General features: G+C 37.0%; 1 protein-coding gene across 3 annotated transcripts in view; it reads right to left on the bottom strand.

Annotated features, from left to right (window-relative positions):
• MPPED1 (metallophosphoesterase domain containing 1) overlaps positions 1-25223 on the bottom strand; it is a 65702-nt gene that overhangs the window by 6966 nt on the left and 33513 nt on the right. For all 3 annotated transcript variants that reach the window (XM_084306243.1, XM_084306244.1, XM_084306242.1), the window contains exons 4-5: positions 22175-22400; positions 2650-2765 (exon numbers count right to left, since the gene is read on the bottom strand). In XM_084306243.1, the coding sequence (XP_084162369.1) occupies positions 2650-2765; positions 22175-22400 (342 nt within the window). The remainder of the gene's footprint in view (positions 1-2649; positions 2766-22174; positions 22401-25223) is intronic.

Genomic DNA, 25223 nt, shown 5'->3' with positions numbered 1-25223 from the left:
AAAGTAGGTTCATACATTGAGAAATAACTCTTTAGATGCCAGTGCCTGAAAACTGGGCTCATTATAGTATGGGTTTTTATAAAAATGGTAGAAGTTTGCCCCACTATCGTAGTTGTATCCTAGGTGTCAAAAAGAGGAAGCAATGGATGTAGATTCCTAATTCATTCAGATGCCTCTCAAGACACTGTTGGCTCCTGATGGGGTGATGCACAAAGAGAAAGCTGTCTGAGTTACAGACAGAGCAGGTCAATGCTGAGTTCTGTTAATCAGTTCTACCTGTCATTCCTGGTATCCAATGCAATTCAAAATTCAATGTAGGAAATAACAACTATTTAAGATGCCGCAGTGAAGCCAGCAGTTCCTCTGGAATCCAGTTCGTGGTTTTTTGTTTTTTTTTTTAAAGCAAAATTGTTGTAACTTTAGGTTTTGTTACATTAACGATTTGAAACAGTTAATTGTCAAAATGTCTGTGGTGAACATAAAGGCAAAAGTATTTCCTCTTCAAAAACTTCACAAACAAAAATCCATAAAATTAACTTCTCCATTAAATTAAACATTATTTATGTTGAACATGTTTTTGTTTACATGCATTATCAGCCTTCTGAAGCTTTCCCTTATGTTAGCAGCTTATTATGTACACCTGACTACACAAACTAAGAATAATTGATTACACCTAGCTAAGAAATAGAGTTCATCTTCGTGTTTTTGTAATGTTTGGTTAGTTGAAACAGGTTTATGCAGCTGTCAGGAAAGTATAAATCTTTGTAACAGACAATCAAGCAGACAGCTAGAAATTAAGACTTAAGGGTAAAATTAAATTAAAAACAAATAAAGAAAAGTGAACTTTTTGAAGAGAAATAAAAGAATCATAAATGCATACCTTTAGGAGTCAAGGAAAGGACTTTACAAGTTACACTATAAAAATTTAAATTAATATAATTAATATATATAATATAATTAATATAATTAATTATAATTAATTATACTATATAATTAATTAATATTATATTAATTAATTATATAATTAATTAATATAATTATAATAATAATTATGATAAATAATTAATAATAATTATTAATAATAATATAATAAATTAATAAAAATATGCTGATTTAGAAATGAGCATTAGCACTGATCATGGGATCATGAATATTGTATTTTATAAACTACAAAAATATGCTATATGTTTATTAATAACAAACAGGTTAAAATAAAATGGTCAATAACAGCTGTTTAATTTTTGTTTCCTTATCCTGTGTGAACCTCTGTTTCCTTGCCGCAGTTTCATCCCAAAGCACTCCTCTAAAACAGAAAAAAAATTACTTGTGGTTCAGATTTTCTTTACACATTTAAGGGACTAAGAAGCACAAAGTCCATTAACTCTTAATGGTGCTTCTGCATCTAAATCATACAGGCAATTTTAAAACTATCTAATAATGAAGCATTAATTAGTTTAGGGGGATGCATGCAGTCTGGAAGTGAATGAATAAAAAAGGAGCAGAGAAAATGGATGATCAACAGAATTTAGGCACCCATTCTGGAATGTAAGAGGAATTTGTAAGAACACTGATTGCTTTTTATGATCATTAGGAACAGCTCTAGTGATGCTGTCCAAGATCAGAACAAAAAGAAACAGCTTCCTGGTGAAAATAATTGGCTCCCAGGGTCAAGGAGGATCCTGTTTCTCAAAATGTCTGTGGACAGAGATACACAATAAAGAGGTTCTGTAAGTTAGGTAGAGTGCTAATTTCTTTTGAAGCGTAATGTATTTGTTACCATGGATGTCAGGGATGCCAACAGCTGATGCCCTCAGGCAAAGTGTTCTGTGCTGAAGCCGTCTATTAATGAATCAATAAGACAAAGAAATGGGATCTTCAAAAAAACAAAATCCTTGGAGGATGGCTCAAACTGAATAAATAATAATAATAAATAGTAATAACAACAGCAATACAGGTTTAACCAGATGGCAAAATTAGCCCAGTGCCTGAAACTGGGTGCTGAGAAACTTGCTCTCTACCTTCAGTCCCTGGATTTTCAAGCCCTAGGTACAGGGATATTCTTCAAAGGAGCTGAGGAGCTATATTATTATTCCTTGTAAAATACAAATGGAAAACTGTTTATTGCTGGTCTGTTGCTGGATTGTGTTAAAAATTAGTAATTCACCCATGCTGTCCAAAGAGCAAGCCAACTAGTGCAGAATTTGGGTTTGTGAAACAGGAAATTCATCAAGTCAGCATGAAAATACAACTTTGGGTTGGAGGGGGACATTAGTGCAAGTGAGGGAGAAAGACTGTACTACAAACTAATCCTGTATTTCTCTCCAAGCAGACTCCCTTTTTCAAGTCTACTGATTTCACCACTGTCAGAGCGGGAGGACGCATGGGCAAACTGGACCTTGTTAATTTATAAAACTTATTAAGACTTTATTTATGAGGACTTCAGTTTTGTACCTGTTATTTAACTTTCCACCACTGATCGTAAGTAATCATGAAACATAAACCCAAGCCAAAGCCCTGGTGCTGCTGAAAACAGTAGGGTTGTTACTTCTGACTTTTACAACTAAGGTTTCCACTCTTTGTCTAAGGACAGCCATCAGTTACTGTATAAACATCTGAAATACACAGCTAACAGCACTAATATTTTCTTACCGAGAGGTGGTCCATGTGTTATAAGAATATCTATCCCATCTGGAATAAGGTTCCATTTCTCTAATAGCGCTTGGCCTCGTGGAAGATTAAAGCCCCAGCCATAAAACCAAGGTTGCCTGCCAAGAGAGGAGGAGAATGTCTTCAGTGCTACTTCCATGTATTGGTTATCTAATTAAAATATTGACTTCCTAGTAGCCTGGAATTTGAAGACACAAATAGCATTCATTTTCTTCTTTCTGTGCACAGTAAAACCCTCTTTACATACAACCAGTGTTACTTAACTACTGTGGAAAATCAGTGCACTCTCCCTATGAGTTTCAGTAGGCAGCACAGAACAAAATATTCATACAGTTACTCTAACCAGGTGAACAGTAACTCTCACAAGACCTAGGTACCAAGACGTCCACTTGAATTAGCATGCTGGACTCCTGTGGTATCTAGAACACCTGTCACAGATAGCCAGGTATGGATATGTGTTCCACATTGTCTCAAATTGTATTTGGCCCATAGCCTACTGTCATTTGGGCAAGGGCAGACCCTGGCACAGCTACAGAGCCCACTCAAAAGCTGGAGACATCACCTATGCTGGTTTGTTTCTCCAGTGGGAAGCATCCCATCAGAAAAAAAAGAACGCTTCTTCTTTTCCTACATATAATTTTCTTCTGTTCTCTGGTGTGTTGAGTTGCTTTTAAGTAAGACTTTACATATTCAGGATTTCTTATCAGATGGGCATTTATATTTTTAAAAACATACTTATAGACTGGCTCATTGTGGAGCAGGGGGATTGTAACACTGCCAATCAGAACACAATTTATCCGTATCTTGCTATCCTGTTGATTAAAAAAATGTGTTTCACTGCAATTATATCACAGTGGTAAATTATGTTTTGCTGACTATGCTCTAATTCTCTGCCATAAAATTGACAGGTTAGTTTTAGGTTGGAATTTTTTAATAATTTTTTTGACTGACTTGTTCTGGGCATGTCCATATTTGAAGAACAACAAATAGGCTGCTGTGATTTAATAAGGTTTATGATAATTGCAGCCTTAGTGTTTAAATACATACACATCAACCAGACTTCCCTTTGAGATGTTACTTTGTTAAAGAAAGATTTACACTCCCTCACTGCATCAAAAGACAGAAAGAAATCTTTTAAACAAATTCTCTGAACATCATGTATGGCAAAGACAAAAATAACAACATTAACATAGTAACATCATTACATCATGTATGGCAAAGACAAAAGAAAATACCCATAAAGCTATTAATCATCTTGTTCCATTACTGATTCTTGACTAACATTTCAAAAATTAGCACATCTGCAATATTCATGATGATATATTTTCTACTTTTCCTTTTAGAATGCTGCAAAGCACATGTCTACTGAAAACAGCTTAAAAATACAGAGCTTGTGAAAATATAAAGGGATGTGGCTTACCCGGGGGAAGAAAATTCTAGTAAAGGGAAAACAGAAGGGGGCTTTGCAAATGTTTCCTGTTTCTAGAGACGACAAAAGCCTCAAGCTTTCTAGAGAGGTGTCTGAAGGCTTTCTGTGTTCACAGCTAGGAGACAGCTCATCTCCTAGCTCCTCATCACACAATGCCCTGCATAACCAGGTGTCCAGAAAAAAATAAAAAAATAAAAAAAGTGAAGCTTCGCACATCTGCAACTGGGACCAGAAATATATCTCAGCCTCCAGAAGCTGTGACGAGTGAGGTGAAGCTGTGTGAAGATGAGATGCTAACAGCATGAAGCAGAAATGTTGTTTTGAGTCAGGTGGCTCACACCAAGGCAGCTGGCTGAGAAAAAGACCTAGCCCTTCACCAGCTTCTGCCTTCACATTTTACACCACACGTATCCGGTTAGTTGTTCATCATCCAGGCTTTCCTCCCAGGAGGAACAGCAGCTGGCTCGCAGGTACATGACTTCTCCCTTTCCTACTGCTGGGGCAATTACTCATGGTCTATTCACTGGCTTATTTTGCAGTCAGCTGCTCACAACTTTGGTTTGTAATTCTGTCATACAGACCAAACCCCAGTCTGATCAGAGATCTTTATGTTCTGCTCACCACTGACAGGAATATTTTTCTCTCACAGACACACTGTGAAAATAAAGCAAACAAGTTTGTAAGGTGCTCAGATGTCACGGAAGTGGCAGGCTTTATAAAAACATACAGGGGTTAGGCTTTTTCCAGATTCCCCACCCCTGTCTTGGGATCGCACTACAAACCTTGTGTGCCAAGCAGCTTCCTTCACCAACATGAAAACACTCAACTACTTGGCAAACAGTATTTAGGTCCAGAGCAAGTTTTCCAGGAGGAAAATCTCACTGACAGAAAATATTTGCAAGGGCAAACAGGACACAGTCAGTGCAGTAAATCCTGCTTTGGCTGTTGAAAGCCACTGAGAGACGCAGGGAATGCAGCCCAGTGCTCCCACCCGCTGCCCAGGTCAGGATGGTCCCCAGGACCTCAGTGGGATAAAAGGTCAGGATCTGCCCCACCGCCCGCTGGCACGCCAGGCACAGCAGAACCAGCTGCAGCCAGGCTGCTCCCCTGGAAGAAGCCAAGGGGAAAGAACAATATTTGCCAAAGAAGAAAAGGTCAAAAACCTACCAAGCCATTATTTTAAGCACACAATGAAGCATTTATAAGGAGATGTAATTGTGACCATCACAGGTTGCATCAGCAGTCGGTTTAATCCTGTTGAAACCCAAAAGACCATGAATTGCACATGCAGACGTGAGAGCCTCTGCGTGCCTCTCCTAGGCCTAGCCCATAGGTTGCCACTTGTTAAAAGCCTGTTTCCCCTTATGAATAGGCATGATCTGCTTATTAAGACCTGCAGCACTTTCCCCTGTCTCTGCCTCCCTTTGTGCCTGCAGCTCGCGCCCGTCTGAGCTGCAGGCTGCTAAGTTATGCATGCTGGAGCTGTTCTTTTGTGAAGGGGAAATGTTCGAACTCGCCTGATTTGCCATAATGCTGTCTTTTGTGACAATCCCAAGATTGAAAGAAATGGTTGGAGCATTTCTGACAAAAATATGAAGTCCCAGGAAGGATTCAGAGGGGGATGGTAGTGTGCTTTACATTTAAGAGGGAAGAAAAATCATGCACTTCAGTGCCCTCACCCCCAAAGCAAAACAAGCTTCATATGCATGCAGGGATTTTATAAAACCCCAAGTCCCTTCTTCAGAAAATTTATTGCAAAAGTTTCTGGGTAGGAAAAAATAAATCTTCTCTAATAACCACTAACAAGTCTGCAATCTGGATGTCATGCATAGACAACTTGGTCTAAAATTTCCATTTATGATGAAACCTGAAAATAAAGTTGAAGTCTTAATATCAAGCACAGAATTTCTGGATCTCTTTATTAGTGCTTGCTCAGGAAATGTGTAATGTTTATATAGATATAGATGTTTCAATAATAGTTTGCATTTTAGGAAGAAAATGCTACAGTATGTTCTAAAAGAGAAAATCTGCTACTAAAAAAAAAAAAAAGAAAATTATTTGGCAATTAGAGATATACATCATGAATGTATTTCACCTCTGAAGTGAAGCACTCATAGAAATGTACTTTGATTTAGATCTCATATTCTTAAAGGGAACAGTGTGGATCTCTCCATTTACTCTGAAATTCAACGGTATTATTATTATAAGAATAATGATTGTCTACATATAAGACTCTAGGGGGAAACTACATCAGAAATGAATTTGTTTACATCACAATTAACCTTATGTTAAAAACATATGAACAAGTTTTGCAGGTCAAATAACCCACCATTCAAAAAGGGCTCAATTATCAGAATTTGTGCTAGCAATCGGATGTTGCTTTATGTACTGAATTTCTATCTTTCTGTTCTAAAGTAACCATTGGAATAATTTTCTTACAGAATGATAGTTGCTATGACAACCATAGCAAATTTTCCTTTTCTGAAACAGATGTCTCATTTAGTTGAAAATTAGAATGTGAAAAACCCATGGGAAAAATTAATTCAAACTTTAACAGAACACTGACTACAATGTAATCTCTTATAGGTTAACCCCTTAACATCTTTCTGCACTCTTGTAGTAACCTTCTCATAAATTCTAATTAATCCAGTTCAACCTCCTATGAATGACTTTCTCAGCTATCATTAGTGCTTTAGTTGTTTTTGAAAGGAGCATTTCTGTTACAATAATAACAGAAAAAAAGTCATACAAAAAAAAAAAAAGTGGTCAAACATATTACTTCCTTAATTATTTATTAGTTTTTCTTCTTTTATTCAGCTACTCCTGGAAAGAGTAACTGTCTAGTCCAAGAATTCTTTTGTCATTTAAATGGGGCATAACTTGGTTTTACATATGATTTACTGTAAAGGGCAGTGATGCACTACACAGACTTGACCTGTAATTTATGTGAACATCGAAGGTTTTCAATTTTCAGACCACTGGTATATATCTTACTCTGCTCAGCAAACGTACAAGGGAACCCAAAAAAGGATACTTGACTGGGGAAAACTATCAATGTGCATGTTTTTTTCTATTACACTCAATGAGAGGGTGAAGTCTAAATCATTACCTTGGCTTTATTTAAACATTGTAACTTAAAGAATGGATTTCTTCCTCTCTGTACACTTATCTGCTCCACAGGAACCTCCATGGTACTCTGCCATCAGCTACAAATGAACCCAACAGGCAGTCACTGGGCAGTTTCAAAAACATTCCCACCACAGCACTGCCTTAGTGCTCACGCGGTGCAAGCTACCCAAGGAACTTCAGGACTGCCAGATTTACAGCAGCAGCTTCATCTGGGTTGTCTGGTTGTTTTAGACAAATCCTGCCACCAGTAGGCACGCAATTACTCTTGTTGACTTCAAGGGATAACTCCCTTACAGAGTCCAATATCCACAGGGAGCTATGGGTGGTAACAGACTCAATAGTTATTAGCGTATCAAAGGGATCAGTGGGTAACATCTTGTGTGCACTTGAAGAACAAAAAATATACAACTAGAATACAATCATTATATCTCCTCATTTCCGTAAAGCTTCCTACATAAATCTTTTCTGCAGCTGAAAGGCAAATTCTCTCACTAGAATTCCTCTGCTTACAAAATAAATTTCAATGGTTCATGAAGACATGCAACTTGTTCCCGTCTTTCCTCCACAACAATTGTCATTTTTCTCCTATAGGAAAATAAGCAGAGAGTGGCCTATGACTGTAAAGAAGCTCACTGGGAAAAGAATGGAAAAAATACTCTCATTTCTGCTCTCTTTCCCTACAATTGTAGAGACACACATCAATCTAATTTTTCCTGCTCTTCATTTATTAGTTACAGTTCAATGAACAAAGGTATACAATAACGTATACCTTCCTTGTCTGCCTGGAGTTCACATCCTTCAGGTGGTCATCAACCAATCTCTTTAAGTACCTTTCTAGCCTATTCTAAGTAGCTATCTCCAGTTCACTGAGCATTTTTACAGCTTTTTACTTGGTTTTCTCATTTTCTCTCCATGTAAAGAATCATAAAAGTATGCCTTTTTGTTTGATTGTTTGGTTGTTTGTGGTTTTGTTTTGGTTTTGGTTTTGGTTTGGTTTGTTGTTTTTTTTTTTTTTTTTGTGTCATCAGTTGTTTCTACATCTAAAGTAGGTATGAAATAACAATGTTCTGTCTTTTTTTCTTTGCTGCAAGAGGACAGCCCAAAATAGGCAGGGACCGAAGGAACAAGGTAGGGCACTGTTTGTAGGCTTTGAACAAGTGTTCATCGCCTTGGCATCAAAGCATATTAACAGCATAACTGAGATGTAAAGAAGAACATGTTTCAGAAGTTGTGAGGAGACATATTATGACCAGATACCATGTGAGAGAGGGTGGTACATTATTTACAGAAGTGGCGTACAGCAGTGTACAGAAAGGATTAAATTACACACACACAAAAAAATAATATTCATAATATTGGAAGCCAAGTGTTTTAATGAAAGCCAAGGCCTCATACTTAAATCAATTAAATGCACCTTATAATTAATCTCATAGATGATTATCCTCTGGAACACACAGCCACGAAGTACAGCTCAGCAGGTGAAAGTCAGAAGTGGCAGGGAGAGGAACTAAGCTAAGAACTTCAGCTAAGACAATAAAAGGCTTGCACAGCGTTACCTAGGGAGTCTGTAGTGAACACCAAATTGAATTTGGATCCTCCATCAGTCTACCGGCCACAAGAAGTACATTTCTTCCATGGGAAAGTTTACTGTGTTTTGTTTTGTTTTTTCTTTTGTTGTTGTTGTTTTTTTGTTTGTTTTGTCTTACTTGCTTTGCATCCAAGGTTGTAATTCTCAGAACTCTGAATTAAATTAAATTACTGTTTTCACAAAAGGAAAGGAGTGTATAAATCAGAATGTGACCCTTTGTCAGTAATTATTTCTTTTGCAATTTGAGTTACATATGAAGCCATGCATCTTTTGTTTAGTAAATGATTTCATACATCTCTGATTGGACAGAAGAAAGAATGAGCTGTGACTAATAGGAACTGATCATTTTTAAACATTAATTTGTTATAAAACAATGAAAAATAAAATGAAATCTATTTTTATCTTCATAACAAGAACACAGAAGATAACAGGTAAGGAGAAAAAATAATGAAAGACTGAATTTAAAACATGCCAACACCAAATGCAAATAGTTTATTTCATTCTGCTGGGAACCAAATGATAATGTCCCATCTGATTATTTTTTTTAAATAATAAAATAAACTTCACAAACAACCTTTAAAGCTCATTCGGAATAATTGGATATGAGATTCGATGCTGAGAGGACAGATGTAGAACTGTATGGACATTCAGTATTATGGATTTAATGCAGGGCTAATGTGTTTAGCTCCTGGTATCTCAGAGTCTGTTCCCTCAGTTTTCCCAACATGAAAAATATATGTACAGGTAGGTTATCCAGACTATATTTCAAATACTTGTAACTGTTAAGTCACAGTGAGAAGAAGGACTTAAGAGGGAGTAAGGGGATTGAACAGCCTCTGTCCACAGTACAGTCATCATCTCCTTTTAAATGCAAAACTTGCCACGAATATAACACTCAGTATGGAAAAATAATTCAAGTCTCATCCATGCATGGCATCTCTACAGTTTTTCCCTATCAGATGACCAGACAGCTAAAGAAACATATTCTTCTTCTGCACATCTGGCTAGTTGGGGTTTACTGTAGTACTTTGAGACTGTGCAGAAGTCAGCTGAGGAAATGGAATATCCCTCCAAAGGGAGACACTTGGGGTGTGGTTTGTTTTTTTGTTAGTTTTTTTACAATGAAGCTCCTGGAGGGACTCTCTTAGATGAAACATGAATAAAATACGTAGGATGCACAGGTGCACTGAGAATTGATAAAAAAGGCCCTCACAGCAGCCACTTCTCAGTTTAGTAACTCACCAGGTTTACATTCTTTTCTCAAAATACCAGGACTAATTAGGCCATATGGACTAACTGTCTGGCAGTTCTTTCTTTGTTTTCCTTCTTTTTTTTAAAAAAAAAAAGAAAAAGAAAAATCAAAGCCGTTTTGAGTTAAGCAAGCATGAAAATGCTTCCAAAACAATTAAATTAATACTCCACATGCATATATACACATAAAGTATACTATTAACATTTTCAAATGAAGATATTTCTTGTTTTAAACAGCACATACTGATATGTCATATGGCCTGTTTCTACCTAAAGTGAACAACATACAAGCAATCCTAAAATCCAAATTAATGTTCTCCTACAGTCCTAAATTCACCCCACACCAGAGTGGTGGAAAGCAACTGCTGCAATGTAACTTTCTATGCCTACATCTTAAACACATAGATGTTCATTCGGCTAGCCAGGAATTCTGAGATAGCCCTATAAAAATAATATACTTACCTGATGTAAATTATACAATTAGAAATACGAGACACACACAGGTGTAGCCCTCCATTTTAATATTGGTTTAAATTTGCTTTTTTACTAGGGATGAAATCCTCGTATTAATTCATGTTAAATTATGTCAATTTATAAAATACAATTATGAACAACAAATCCAAAGGAAGTGTTCTGATTTGTGAACAAGTTCTGAGTGTTGTGAACAGCTCCACAACAAGTGATAGATTACTGTTTTTTTCCCCTTAAATTCTGGTCAGAAAAAAAGAGAAAAAAATGGAGATAACCATGTTACAATTAGACCCTGTGATGGTGGCTCTGTTTACAGTTCTGCACTTCCTTAGAGCAGGATGTAAAGTCACGATCTACTTCTCAACATAGCAATGCACCTATTTTGAAAAAAAATGATGGAAAACACATACATACAAGCATCTGTGAAGTAGAGAGGCTGATTCTCACCAGCATAAACAGTTTAAAGCTGGTGGAGCTCTGCCAGTTTACTCCAGCTGAGAATCAGCTCCATGTAGATCTGCTCCAAACTAGATAGCTATTTGTGTTTCTCCTGGAACATTGCCAAAGGGCTCATCAAAGTACCCAACTGTGTTTACATCTTTGAAACATCCTGAAACCGCTGCTGTCTGAGACTACAGTCCAGACCACAGATATAGCTTGCAGTCCTTTTGTTGAAGTGGGAAAAAAAAAAAAAAAGGCACCAAAAAATAAACACTTTAAACTTTAAAATCTGCTCTGTCTCATAAAATTAAACTTTTAAAGAAAAATAAACAAAAAACTGCTGTGGGGGATTGCTATTTCACTCTCGTGGTTTATGAACTGCAGGAAAGTGTAGCCAATTCCCTATAGTGAGATTACAGGTCTCTTCTTCCATAGGTCTTAAATTAAAAACCAGCTGAATACAAAGTGAGCTAGTTTACTGGATCAGAAAATTCAATTATTTCTGCTAAGTAACTGAATGTGAACTACTTCAATACTACTTCTAATAATATACAACTAATAATTATCACCCAAGAAAGAACCTTTTTTCTACCAACCTAATTAAACTGAAGCAATATATTTTTCGACTGCTCTCAAATTTAACTAAAGCTAGAAACATTTGCAACAAAACAAGCAAATGCAAATCTCCAGTCATATGCAGAAATATAAAGCCACACCATTTATTCAGACATTACAAGAAAAAGCACTTATGCCGAAATGTGATGGGAAATAAACATAACTACTGATCCATATTTAGCAGACATACACAGAAATACACATGCACACATAGCATCATGTCCTCCTGCACTCCAGTACAGATACAGTGGAGGAACACAACTGCAAAGTGGATGCAAAGGATCTTTGCATTCAGTAACTGACTAAGCTCACTCTGTGAGAGGTCACTTTGAAACATCTTAGAGAATTGATCCATATCCAACATGTATGTGTAAGTAGTACACAACGGTGTTTGACTTACTGTTTTTTTCTTTCTTTGACTATTCAGAGATTAAATTGTTCCAAACTCCTCAGCCCTGGGCAATGTTTGGGAGAAGTCTTTTTTGAGAGAAAACATTTTCTGGAACATTTGTTAACAGGGAAAAAAATAATGAATATTCTAAATTGCTGTCACTCGAAAAAAAAATCTCATGGGAAATGGAGAAGTAAAAGTTCTCAGGAATACACAACAGATAGAATTTATCACGTTGGCCTGCCTTTGATTAATTTATGAGCTACAATACATGTAGTTAGATTTACACTTTCATTCACTCACATAACCTAGTGCAGAGTTTAATTATCACAGAATCACAGAATTTCTAGGTTGGAAGAGACCTCAAGATCATTGGGTCCAACCTCTGACCTAACACTAACAGTCCTCCACTAAACCGTATCCCTAAGCTCTACATCTAAACGTCTTTTAAAGACCTCCAGGGATGGTGACTCCACCACTTCCCTGGGCAGCCCGTTCCAATGCCTAACAACTCTTTCGGTAAAGAAGTTCTTCCTAACATCTAACCTAAACCTCCCCTGGTGCAACTTTTGCCCATTCCCCCTTGTCGTGCCACCAGGCACGTGGGACAACAGACCAACCCCCACCTCACTACAGCCTCCTTTAATGTACTTATAAAGAGTGATAAGGTCATCTCTGAGCCTCCTCTTCTCCAGGCTGAACAAGCCCAGCTCCCTCAGCCGCTCCTCATATGACTTGTTCTCCAGACCCCTCACCAGCTTCGTCGCCCTTCTCTGGACTCACTCGAGCACCTCGATGTCCTTCTCGTAGCGAGGGGCCCAAGTTTAAAGAATAAAAAAAATTCATGCCAGGAGCCCTCATGGCCAAAGAGCGGCCACCAGCTCCCTCCTTCCCTCCCGCTGCATCTCTGCCATCTCCACGAGGAGCAGCCAGCAGGTTGGGCTACTTGCTTATTAGTTAACAACAACCATGTTCCTTTAACATGCTACACAAAATTCACTTGCAGTCTGAGAAATTTTGATTTTGCCTCATACATATTTTTTTCAGCATTTTTTTATGATTCTGGCTAATTCTTTTCAGTTGCTTAATCTGTATGGCAGTATTCATTAAAAAGACCTCTCCTGAATTCAGTATGATTGCTAATATGAGCAATGACAGCTGTATAGTTCTTCTTTAGGAAGAACTTCTTTACCGAAAGGGTTGTTAGGCATTGGAACAGGCTGCCCAGGGAAGTGGTGGAGTCACCACCCCTGGAGGTCTTTAAAAGACGTTTAGGTGTAGAGCTTAGTGATATGGTTTAGTGGAGGACTGTTAGTGTTAGGTCAGAGGTTGGACTCAATGATCTTGAGGTCTCTTCCAACCTAGAAATTCTGTGAGTCTGTGTGATTCCATGATATACCTAGGGTTTACTGAATGAGACTCAGATTTCCTGTGTTTCCAAGTCCTGAAAAGAGAACGCTTGTCAGGACATGTTTACCACATGAAATTCACCAATTTTAGCACAATGCCATTAGTAAAAAAAAAAAAAAAAAAAAGTGTGGGGGAGAAAAAATATCCAGTGATCTGTTTCTGATGTTAAACCAGCCAGAATGCACTCTGAAGTCTCACTTTCTGCCCCTGGAAAACCTTTTACTCTTCAAGAGTTCAATATCTTACAGTTCTCCCCACCACCTCCCCTGAACAGCTGAATTTAATAGATCAAAATCATTTTGCGGGAAAAACCTTTCTTACAATCTCCCATATGCTGCAAACTAAACTACAGTGTATTGCAGTTTTAAGTGTTTTTAGAAGCAGCACTTTCCAAAATGGAAAACAGTTTCTGATAAGTACAGAAAAGGAAATAAAAATATCACTCGAGCATTCCATTAAAACACAATTAAACCTGCATCTATGCACTGCAGTCTGTAATTAATATTTTTTAACAGGATGATCAATTTTCCTTTCTCTCTTCTGAACATGTTGTTATTTCTTACACATCAGTCACACCTTACCTACCTTTTACTGAATGCCTGAATCAATAAAAAGTCTTCAGCATTCTAACTGTAATAATACAGCCACATCAAGTAGGCTTAGAAGCCAACCTCTTCCCCAGAATTTCTGAAACTTGAGATGCCTCATTTCTAAATAATGAGTGGCACCTATTCCTCCCACTCATGATATTCACTTTATTCTAGAACCATATCTGTGTACCTAAATTACTCATTTATATCGTCTAACTCAATGTCACTAATAAAGACAGAGCTCCAAACAGCTCCTGACTTGGAAAATCAGGGAACATCCACCAATATTAACACATATTTTTGAGCAACCAAAACCCAGCACTCAGTAGTATTTCCACATCCAGCATTCTGTAAATTCCATCACTGGCAGAGCTAAACATGAAAACAAGCCACCTGCTCAAAAAATTACTTAATCTGCAATATGCAATGAATGCAAGATTTTTAGAGTGGTATTCTACTGTTTTATATAACAGTACAAAAGCAATTGCACTTCAGTTATTTGTATTTTTATCTTTTGACCAAGTGAGGATGCAGAAAGGAGAGAACAAATGAGGGTCAGATATTTTACTTAGATACGTTTCTAGTTTGTTTTTGTCCAATAACACATATTTTTGAGCCTCTCTACATGTTTTCTTCAGGTGCAAAGTATTGAATAGTTTTTTGCAGATTTGAAAGGGAACTTAAGAATCAAAGCAGTCATTCTGATGCAGAAGAACAGTAATCATTTTCTGTGAATTTTAAAGAGAATGAAATGTGCACCATAGTATTTTGCACTGCTGCTGCTTGCTCTAATATGGGTAAGCCATGCTCCCAACTTGGGAGGTACATTATGTTAAATGAAGTCAATATTTTATTTTAATACAGTTTCATTTTAATTGATGCTCACCTCAATGACTGTAAAGATTTGTACGAGGTCTGGCAAAGTAAACATGAGATGATTCATCAATGGCAAAATGTAAGCATGTCCCTATCATGAAATGAATCTATAAATCTTTGTTACATTATTCTACTGATGGAAACTGAGTTCAGTGAGGAATGAAAGAGACTATTACAGCTGCTCTTGAAAAGATGGAGGAGAAAGGGACTGAAATAGAGACCTACAGATTGGGTAGGCTAGACTCAGTGTGAAACAAAAATGAGTCTGCCTCATCTTGTCCTTTGCATGCTCTTTGAAACAACTACAATTACACATGGAAGTCACCATTCAGCCTGCCCAAAGGACGCATGTACACATGCCAATAGAGTTTGAGAGTAAGTATAATAAAGTCACCTACATTGTGATTAAAAGAAAACAAATCAGGCAAGGAAAAAAAATCAGGTGAGTTAGACACCTGTGGCACCACTGATGACACTGGACTACACAGCTTGGATAAAGACACTGGGCTGCATATTGTGAACAGTTGTGACCTGCACTACGTCTACAGAAGGACCTAACACCAAAGTGGGGTGATGACATGCAGAATAGGGCCCTTGCTGAGGTTGCTTTGGGCTGAAGCTGGCGTCCGATACTCATTAACACAACCTGCAGATCAGTGTGTCTTGCACTGTCAGAACTCACTGAATGGCCCTGGCCCAGGATGTTATGCTCAGTACACTCCCCCCACACGCACACCCCTAACCTTCTTGATTCCCATTATCTGAACAAAAATGTTGTATGAGAGATGTTGGTCTGTGTGTAAACAAACGATGGCTCTATTTAATCAACATCCCATCGGAGAAAAGCAACAACAACAGAAAACAAAACAAAGCAAAACAAAACGAGTCCAGCCTGAGCATCTGTCACGTCAGCAAAAATGGTCACAAATGACTTTCTAGGCTGATATTAATCTTTGCTCTCCCATTCTCCCTGACTGGGAAATAAAAGTTTCTGAAGTTCCAGATGGGCTATAACAAAATAATGAAAGAGGAAATGTGAATGCATAGATGCTAAAAAAAATGTAATTGTGTAAAAAGATAAAATGAGGTTCTGTTCCAGAGGAACAGATCCCTCCAGATAATCAAAGCAAAACAAAAATCTACTCTCTGAATAATGAGTCTGGAGGCAATCTCATCCTAAAGGGTTTCTTTAAGTTATCCAAGACAATATGTCATTTAGAATAAGGAAATGGTCACGTTTGGCAAGAGGGGTTTGATTGTCCCTTCCTCTTTCACGTTGCTGAAAATGAAAAAAAAAAAAAAACACACAAAGAGAAATAAAAGGTTCCCCTGCCACATTGTATGCCTGTTTCAGGACACGGTGACAGAAGTTTCTCCTACAACTCTGTACAGCTGCTTAGAAGCATTACGGAGATTCAATGGATAGGAAGAAGTTGCCTTCCTTTCTGTCACTTACATTTGTCTTGCTATGTCATGTAAAACGTGTACCCTTACCATTAATGTACAGTAGTTCCCCTTGTAATAGAAAATGCCATGGGAATTCCTGCCCTTTTCCACAAGGTCAGAGCATAAACACAAAATAACTGATCTTCTGCAAATGCACACCTTATCAATAAATTTAAGGCAGAGGTGTAGTATTAGACATTAGAGGGGCAGCAGGATAACCTTTGCCAGATACAAACAACTTCTGATTATTGATCTGTGGTCAATTCATTCATCTTAAAGTCTTCTCATTAGTTATTGCAAGCAAGAGGAGAAGAACAGAGCTATGTTATTTACTCACTGAGTTGTATAAAACTTGACGTAAAAAATATGTAGTACGGCAGAGTTTATTAAGCTCCAGCCATGTCTCAGCCTGTTATTGAAACCCTGTGCAGCATAGCAGATGTAGCAACACTCAGGATCACACGTATACGTATGAACCTCAGCAAGGTGCGCTCATGTTGATACAAAAGCACACATGCACCTTTAAATTTATTTATTTTTACATGGTGTTTCTAAACAATGAGCATAAAAGGACTAACACATTGTTGCCTCATTCAGAAAACACAGCAGATCTTGTGCAGTGAATGCACCAGGGTGTTTTTTTTTTGTGTAAACAGTGTGTGATTGTGCAATTAAAATCTTTAGCAGTGCAAAGGCACAAGTGGATTGTATTTAATTCTAGCTATAGCTAACACTAGAACTCCTACATTGTGGGGGTAATGAACTATAATTGAAGGCTGGAGATCTATATCTGAAATGTTCAAAAATCATTAATTAATATAGTTCCATGAACGATGTCCCCATGGATATAATATTCAGTCTGCTGACAGAAAAAAAAAAAAAAAAAAGATGTTCTGCTACAATTCAGTTTCAGATTTCCACTTTTATTTTGGCTTTCTGACTTTCAAACCACCTGTCTGGACTGTCCACTGCTTGTCAGCAGTTTGATAGCAACATCAAAGCTCCCTATTGCAAGGACTTTTTTGACACCTGTTCATTTCAGGTATCAACGATTATACCTAGTTCTAGCTCCATAGTGGCATTTACAATTACAGAAACATTGCTCAAAAGGGACCTTTGGAGGTCTTCAGTCCAACCCATCACTTCAGGGAAGCCTATCACTCTCACTAGATCTCATCTGCCATGACTGTCCTGCCAAGTCTTCAAAGCACCTCAGGCTGCTTGCTACCTCCACTAACTCTGCTACCTCTGTGTTGTTCCTGCATTCTGCAATCTATACATTATGATTTTACATGTTACTGAAAAACAAATAAACTCCCCCCTGACAAATGGCTTCATGCTTTGGAAGGCCCAACAGTCACAAGAACATTTTATAGAAGCATTTTTTTATAAAGTATTTATTTTACCTATTGGCTTTTCTCATAGTAGTCCAGAATGAATTAGGGTGTTTAAGAGTACTTTCCAATCAGAAACTTTCCAATTTACAATAAATACTATTGAGGAAGTAAAGTCTTTGTTTTATATTCATTGCAGCTATGGCAATTCTTGATGCAAGATTGCTTCCAGGCCTGTGAATTGTGTTCTGGCCATGTCCGAGGTTTTGCTGGAATGAAACCAGACTGCATCTTTCTGTGACCAGCTTTAAACAAACAAACACCCAAACAAAAAATAATCATCATGTCCAGACTTTATATAGGAAAAGAAACCCATGCAGTTCTGCATCTGTGCTAAGCTAGAAGGCAACACATTACATTCTTACTGATCCTCTGCTTATCCAAACCTGAGAGTCAATACTGTGTGGTGGACTGTCAAGAGCACCAGCCTCATTGGCCAAATGTAGCCACAGAAAACCCTTAAAATTCAAGATTGCTCTGGAAACGTTTAAAATCTTTTAAAAAGAAAATTCCCAAATTTCTCATGAAGTACCAAATATTTTTATCCTCCTCTCTCCTAGCATTTATACCGATCTTCCAAGATAACAGTGTGTTGCAAATGCTAATTTTAAACAGCAGCTTCTGTGCTTTGCAGCTTGAATATCAAAATGGCTGCTTCCTGCTTGATTATAATACTAGTATAATTCATGTTTAAGGCAGTCAATTTTTTTAGTGAGTAGAGGCTCAATCTGGCACTTGAAATCTTGCCCTTGAAGCCCAGGAGAGTTATAGCTTTGGTTTTTGAGACAAGACAGTGTCCCATTTCTTCTTGCAATTAAAAATAACCACTGAATTTTAGGTAAGAATAGAGCTCAATATACCCAAGTGCTATTGAAAATATTTAACCATACACAAATGGCATATAGTTAAAAGGCCTTAGAGACTGTCACCTTATGCAAACCAATCGAGCTTTCATGGTTACTTTGCAACTAAAACATCTTAAGAAGAACTATAATCTAATTCTGAATAGGTCACACACAAAAGCACAGATGGCTACAGGTAAAAACACTAAATTAATGCTGGTTTGTATTCACTCAGACTTTACTCCTGGGTTTTCAAAGTACTTTGCAAATATTGATCAGCTTGTTTTATAAAGGAGGGATATCTGTAGCTAGCGTTTATTTTTACAAAGGGTGAAGTAAGACAGGGTATCAGGGGTGTAATCAGAAATAGAAAGGCAGGATCTGGGGTCCCCATCTTTAATTTCTAGATAGCTCACCTTCTAATTAGAATCATGCATGTACAACAAACAGAAACTCTAACTGGCAGTTCTCCAATCAAACAAATCCATTAAAAAACAAACAACAAAAAACTATACGCATATTTTCAAGGCTGGAAAATAAAGTATTTAGGTTACTGAGCAAGCAACTACATGAAACTTAGCTTTCTTGTTGTGCTCTGCGCAGTTTAAGAACTCTAAACTTTGAAGTCTTGACTAGACTCATGAACATTTTCTAAAGGACTGGATTCATGATGCAAATGCAAAAAAAAAAAAAAAAAAAAAAAGAAAGAAAGAAAGAAAAATTTCCACAAGAAGTACACCAAAGTTCCATACTTCTTAGTTTTTATCATTACTGTTATGATGTATAAAGAAACTGTGATTAATTTCCCACAGAGATTATGGAAACACCTTTCTTTTACAGGCAAATGAAGTATAGAAACAAAAAGTAATGCTAGAGAACAGTAGTCCTCATTAGGCACAGACTTGTACTACAGCCTTCAATTTATCAATCAGGCAGTTTAACCCCCATACAATAGCTTTTTCTAAGTTATCTGACCGTTGGTTTGGCTGATGTAACTTTTCCAATTCTGCATGTGGCCTTCTGATAGAATAATGAAGAGCAACTTATTATTGCTATTACTGTTGTTTTTCATCCAAAAACTGTTGTTGTGTTGCTGTTGCTGTTGCTGCTGTTTTTACTGGACATGACATTGTTTAGCAGGGAAACTTCATTCAGCATTGCATAATAACAAACTAAACCAACCAAACAAACAAAAAAAGAGTTTGGCTGGAACAATATGATCATGATGCCAGGCCTAATCCAACAGAGCTGGTGCAGGAAGGATTAAAATTGCAAAACGACAAACCACCTTGCCAAGCAAGGAGAAGGGAAAAGAGGTGTTCAATCAGATGTAAAGCAGGCAATCTGGGGATATGCAGAGTCAAAGTTAAGCACCATCATGACTTTTGTCCACAGACTTTTGTCACAGAACCCTGGAATAATAAGCAGAGAGGAAGGGAATCAGTGGATTCCCACTACACTTCCCCTTCTCAGCATTAGGGCAGCATCACTGATTTTTATGTGGGTACCAGGTGTGGGTACTGTGGGTACCAGGTCTCTCTGGTAAAAAAATAAAATAAAAAAGAAAAGCTTCGTTGGCCTAGGTTCCATCACCAAGACTTTCTCCCACATGCAGTAGGTGAAGATCTTCAAAGGCCTCTACAACACTTACCTTCTGGGACCATAAGTGGTGGGAGGTACATGTAAGTTAGTGGCACTGCAAAACACATACTGTGGAACCTAAGATATAACCTGAAGCACTACAGAATAGAAAAAATAAGGATGACAGTAAATCTAAATGAATGTATGAAAGATGATGAAACGCAATCTTTTTTTCATGAATTGTCATGCCAGATATCCTAGACAACTTGTGCAAAATCACAGGATAGGTGCACAAAGGGAATGCAGCAAATCTGATTTTACAGGAATATTTATGGTTTAATGGGAGGAAAAATGTTTTCTCAACAGATTTTTACAGCCCTAATCAAACACAGAAAGTTCAAATGGTTTCTTTTAGCCTCCACTTAGTGCTATTTTGTAGATAGTGTTTTGCTTTGATTTAATTTATCTGGACTTTAATGAAACTTTAGGTACATTACTGCCTGGAAAATTATTACTGACACTGGAAATATGGTGCCTGGTTACAAATATTGCAATGAAGATACGAAGTTGCCACACATATTGTAAACAGAGTGTAATTACAGTATGTACATTTGAACATCAAAATGGGAAGAAATGCCAAGTGGCATTTCTCAGAAGTTAATATTGGGATTGATACCATCTAATATCTTCCCTAATAATTTGGAAAATTAAGTAAATTGTACATTGATTGAATACACAATAGACACAAGAGGAAGATGAACTACAACACAGCAGGTGGGTAGTTTGAAAAAAAAAACAAAACAGAAGGATCTGGAGGTCTAAGACGGAGAGAAGGGTGCAGTTTAGAGGGAAACTATTTGATGTAGAAAAATGTTGAATAATAAGCATGGAGAAAATTAACACCCATCTCAAGTAACCAAATGGGAAAATGCCAATTTTCATTAAAAAAAAAAATAAAATAAATCCAAGAGATTTCACAGTTTATTCACACTGAAAATTCACATTGGGGTATATGCATCAGGTTTGACAACTTCTTTGCTATATTCCAGCCTGATGTAATTTTGCAAGGAGGAGTAACAGATTCCCTTAAAAGCCTGCCTTTTAAAATACATTTAAACTTATTTTAAATGTATACCGAATGCTCATGAAAGACCTAATTTATAACTGTGTTAGCAGAAATGGCATAGTAATGAAACATAAGCGACACAGAAGAAGTACATATGAGGTCAAAGGTGAGGGTCACGAAGCCAAAACCCATCTATCTCTGATACTGTCAAAGAGCTTTAAGTGTTCTCTCTACACAGTACAGCACAATCCATGAAATACTAGGTTGCCACCGATTTGTTGACTTTAATTTAGAAGCTCAACTATACCTTGAGAAAAGCTATTACTGTAAAAAAAGAAAGTAAGAATCTGATGTTAAGGGGAAAAAATGCCTAAACTGAAAAAATGCCTTCAGTATTTTATTTCTTAAAATAAAATAAAATAAAATAAAATAAAATAAAATAAAATAAAATAAAATAAAATAAAATAAAATAAAATAAAATAAAATAAAATAAAATAAAATAAAATAATAAAATAAAATAAAATAATTCATAAAATAAAATACTGAAACAAGCTTGCTGCTTTAAATGACTACTGTATACACCGATGAACCTTAAATATCATCTGTAGGACAGAAACTGTCATAAGAATGTATCCTTGCAATAAAATTAACCTGTAATTATATAAACTCACGAAGTATTGAAAAAGTATTTTATGACAGAAAAAAAAATAAAATACATGGACTCTATTACAGAACTTCTCCAGGGTAAGAATCTAAGGAGCACACTATCTTTTCCCCATCATTTTTTGGTTAGTAATACCTATTCTATGCAAGTATCTAATTTCACCACTAGAGTGATTAATTATAAGACAATATATAAAATTTTATCAAACCAAGTATTATTTTTCTTCCTAACACAGTCATCCAAATATGTCTGAATGCATACAAAATGGCTGATGTGACAGCAGTCAATGGTATTTTCTTACGTGTGCTTAAAAACCTGCTTACCAAGGGGAGCCATATATTCTGAATCCCCTCACGGTCACTTCAGAGTCTTGAAGATAGATGCAGTTTGTTAGAAGAGACTGTACATTTTCATAGCTTTCTGGCTTCAGCTTAGAAACAGAGGGGAAATAGTAAAAGTCCTGCTTGATTAAGTCAGCCATGAATTCCTGGTCAAAGGTCAATTCATGATTTCCTGCTATCACAATCTTGTATTCATAGGGCAGGCTACCTAAAACAGTGAAAAACAAACAAATTACTTGTCTTATGGAAAATCCGATTAAAAAACAAAACAAAACAAAACAAACAAAAAAAAAAAACAGACTCACAAACTATCATCAATTCTTATAATATGCTCCCATATTTGAAACAATTGAGCATATTCCTACTCAGTGTTACTATAATTCCTGGTGATTTCAGGTAAATGACATTACTGTCTTTTTCAGGGCACAGTACGATTTAGCTTGCTTAGCATTAATGTGTTGAAACTACTTTCAATGCAACCTTAAATAATGGTCTACAGACTTCTGCTCTAGCATTTACTCCTATTTAATTGCCGTTTGTGTTGCAAGTATCACTTACTGTGACAGTGATGACAACTCAGTGACAGAAATTACAGTTCAAAGGAAACTGTCCACAACACTTGAAAAAATAATCCCAGTTCTCTTTTCCCAGACCTGCAGTCATTATCAGCTTGCACTGAGGAGGTCTCATCAACTCAAGGCTTGGGTCAACCAGTGGGGTTTGCTGCCCTCTTTGCCCTGATATGAGGACCAAGCCATCACGCAAGACAGGGCTTGGGCTTTGCTGTCAGAATTCCACATCCCCAGGAGGAGCTTCAAAGTTTGCCTCTGTCTGTTTTTTCTCTGTTCCATTTTCTCACTGACTTCCTTAGACCCATGGACTATAATTTTAAATGACTCATGTTGGAGAATATTTTACAACCCGCATTTAGTGAAAAACCTAACAACCTCCTGCTGAAGGCAAGAATATATATGCCCACACACATAGGCTCTCCTAGAGCAGCACTGCAATAGAAACTTTCCACCCAACTCCAAGTTTGGTTATCAAATGGACTCTGCACGTGGAAGCAGCAATCACCTGTCCCAAAAAGATCAGCAGAAACCTTATACATATATCTGAGAGGAAGCAAAGGCGGAAACTGTGTAAAGCTGCACTCACTACTTTGTTTCTGTAGTATTTATTTGCATCAGGATGAAGACAGTCAGAACAGGAGAATGGGAGAAGTAGTACGTATTTTATTGAAAAAGAGACCAACCTGGCACAGTAACAATCTTATAATTTCTAATTTTAAAAATGTATTATTTGTAACATTATATACACCTTTAGTGATGATCCCAAGCCTAACCCAGAATTAGGATGTTTAGAGAATGTAAGTTACCAGACCATATACAGAGGCAGAAGTTGGCATTAGTAGGACTGAAGGATAAAATTCAACAGTGTGATTCAGAGCTCCAGAAAGAAGTGAGATCAAACAGCACTAATCCAGAGGAGATATCATGTGGCTGAACACAGTGTCTGACAAATGAAAATATGAGTAACTCCTAAATGTAACTTCCAGGCACTTCTAACACCTGCATTAGGAAATTTCATCTTACAGTCTTTCCTGTGGACCCAATACATATGTGCCTTTAGAAAAGGTACTGCCAGAAACTCTGTTCAGATATTTATTATTACACATTGAGAGTTCATTACTTAACTGGAAGACTACTTGAAATATAAATATGGCAATTTTTTGCTTCTGAAATGCTTCATGTTTTGCAGATGTGTACTCCATTTCTACAAGTTTTCTAGGTGGTGCACACATAAGTTAAAAATGTTATTTACATGCTACAATATGTATGCCATCTACAGGCCTTGGAGCATTCTTGGGAAAAAAAAGAAAAAAAAAAAAAAGAAAGAAAAAAAATATTCCACAATATTGTTAACAATTCCATTTCTATTCCATTGTGTAAATCTTTTTCAGCTCATCTGATCCATCCATCTAGCAGCCAGCAACCTGCATGAGCTGGTTATAGTTGTTGCTTCCACTAATGTATTTATGTCATGTTGCTGTCTGTGGGTGTTACTTAGGCAAATTAGCAAATTACTCTAAATGTACAGTTACATTTATTACAGTGGCGGCCAGAAGCACTGCTGCAGTTACAGGTCTGTCAGCTTTTCAATTAACAACTCTGTTTTTGATGAGTTTGCAACTCAGGTTTTTTTCCTTTCTTTTCCTTTCATTCCATACCAGGTGGCAGCTTGCTAAACCTATTTCCCTCTCTTTGTCTCCACAAGCTCTCTTTACCCTTTAAATCTTATTTTTTTGTCTAACACAGAGAGGTATTTTTGCTGCTATTTTTTGTACATAAATTTAACAGTATTTTGCTTCAACTTTGTTCTTTGAAGACTTACGAATATGTTTCATTTTTTACACCAGGAACACTTAGAGTGCAAAGTTAACCTTAGAAGGAAATCTTTGAAACCCTGTTTTTGGCTGGGTGCTGCTGTCATGTCATGTACAACTATATGTATAAGAGCTCAATTAAGTGCATACAGAAAAAGATTCTCAGCTATCAGACCATGATATTATTGACGTTTCCTACCTTCCCTGCTTCCAGCATGATGAGTACTTTACCAATTCTTATGGCTAGTCCACATGCAGAAGTCAGCACCGAATGCTATACATCTTGCTGCACTAAAGGCACAATCCTCATACCACTGACCTAAAAGGTACCAGTACCACCTCACTTTAGCAGGAACACAATCCAACATGGTGTGTAAACACAATCCTGAGAAACTGCTAATGTTACAACTGCTTTTTACAGTTTAAAGATCCACCAAGCAAGCATTAGCAATATCTGAGCGATATTTATCTGAAAACTACCTCAGAGCAGCAACTTTCTTTCCTACTTCTTACCTACAGCTTTTTACTTTTTCTCGTTATATTTAAATTATTTTGTATTTTCTTATTCTAGCATGTCCTTCCAAAACAAATATATAGGTTTCCAACTCTAGGCACAGACTATGGCACAGTTTCTAGTCCTGGTTT

This window comes from Netta rufina (genome assembly GCF_964035555.1).
Source record: "Netta rufina genome assembly, chromosome: 1".
NCBI classification, from domain to species: domain Eukaryota; kingdom Metazoa; phylum Chordata; class Aves; order Anseriformes; family Anatidae; genus Netta; species Netta rufina.
Note: the sequence above shows the minus strand (reverse complement) of the source record. Positions and strands in the feature narration are given on the sequence as shown.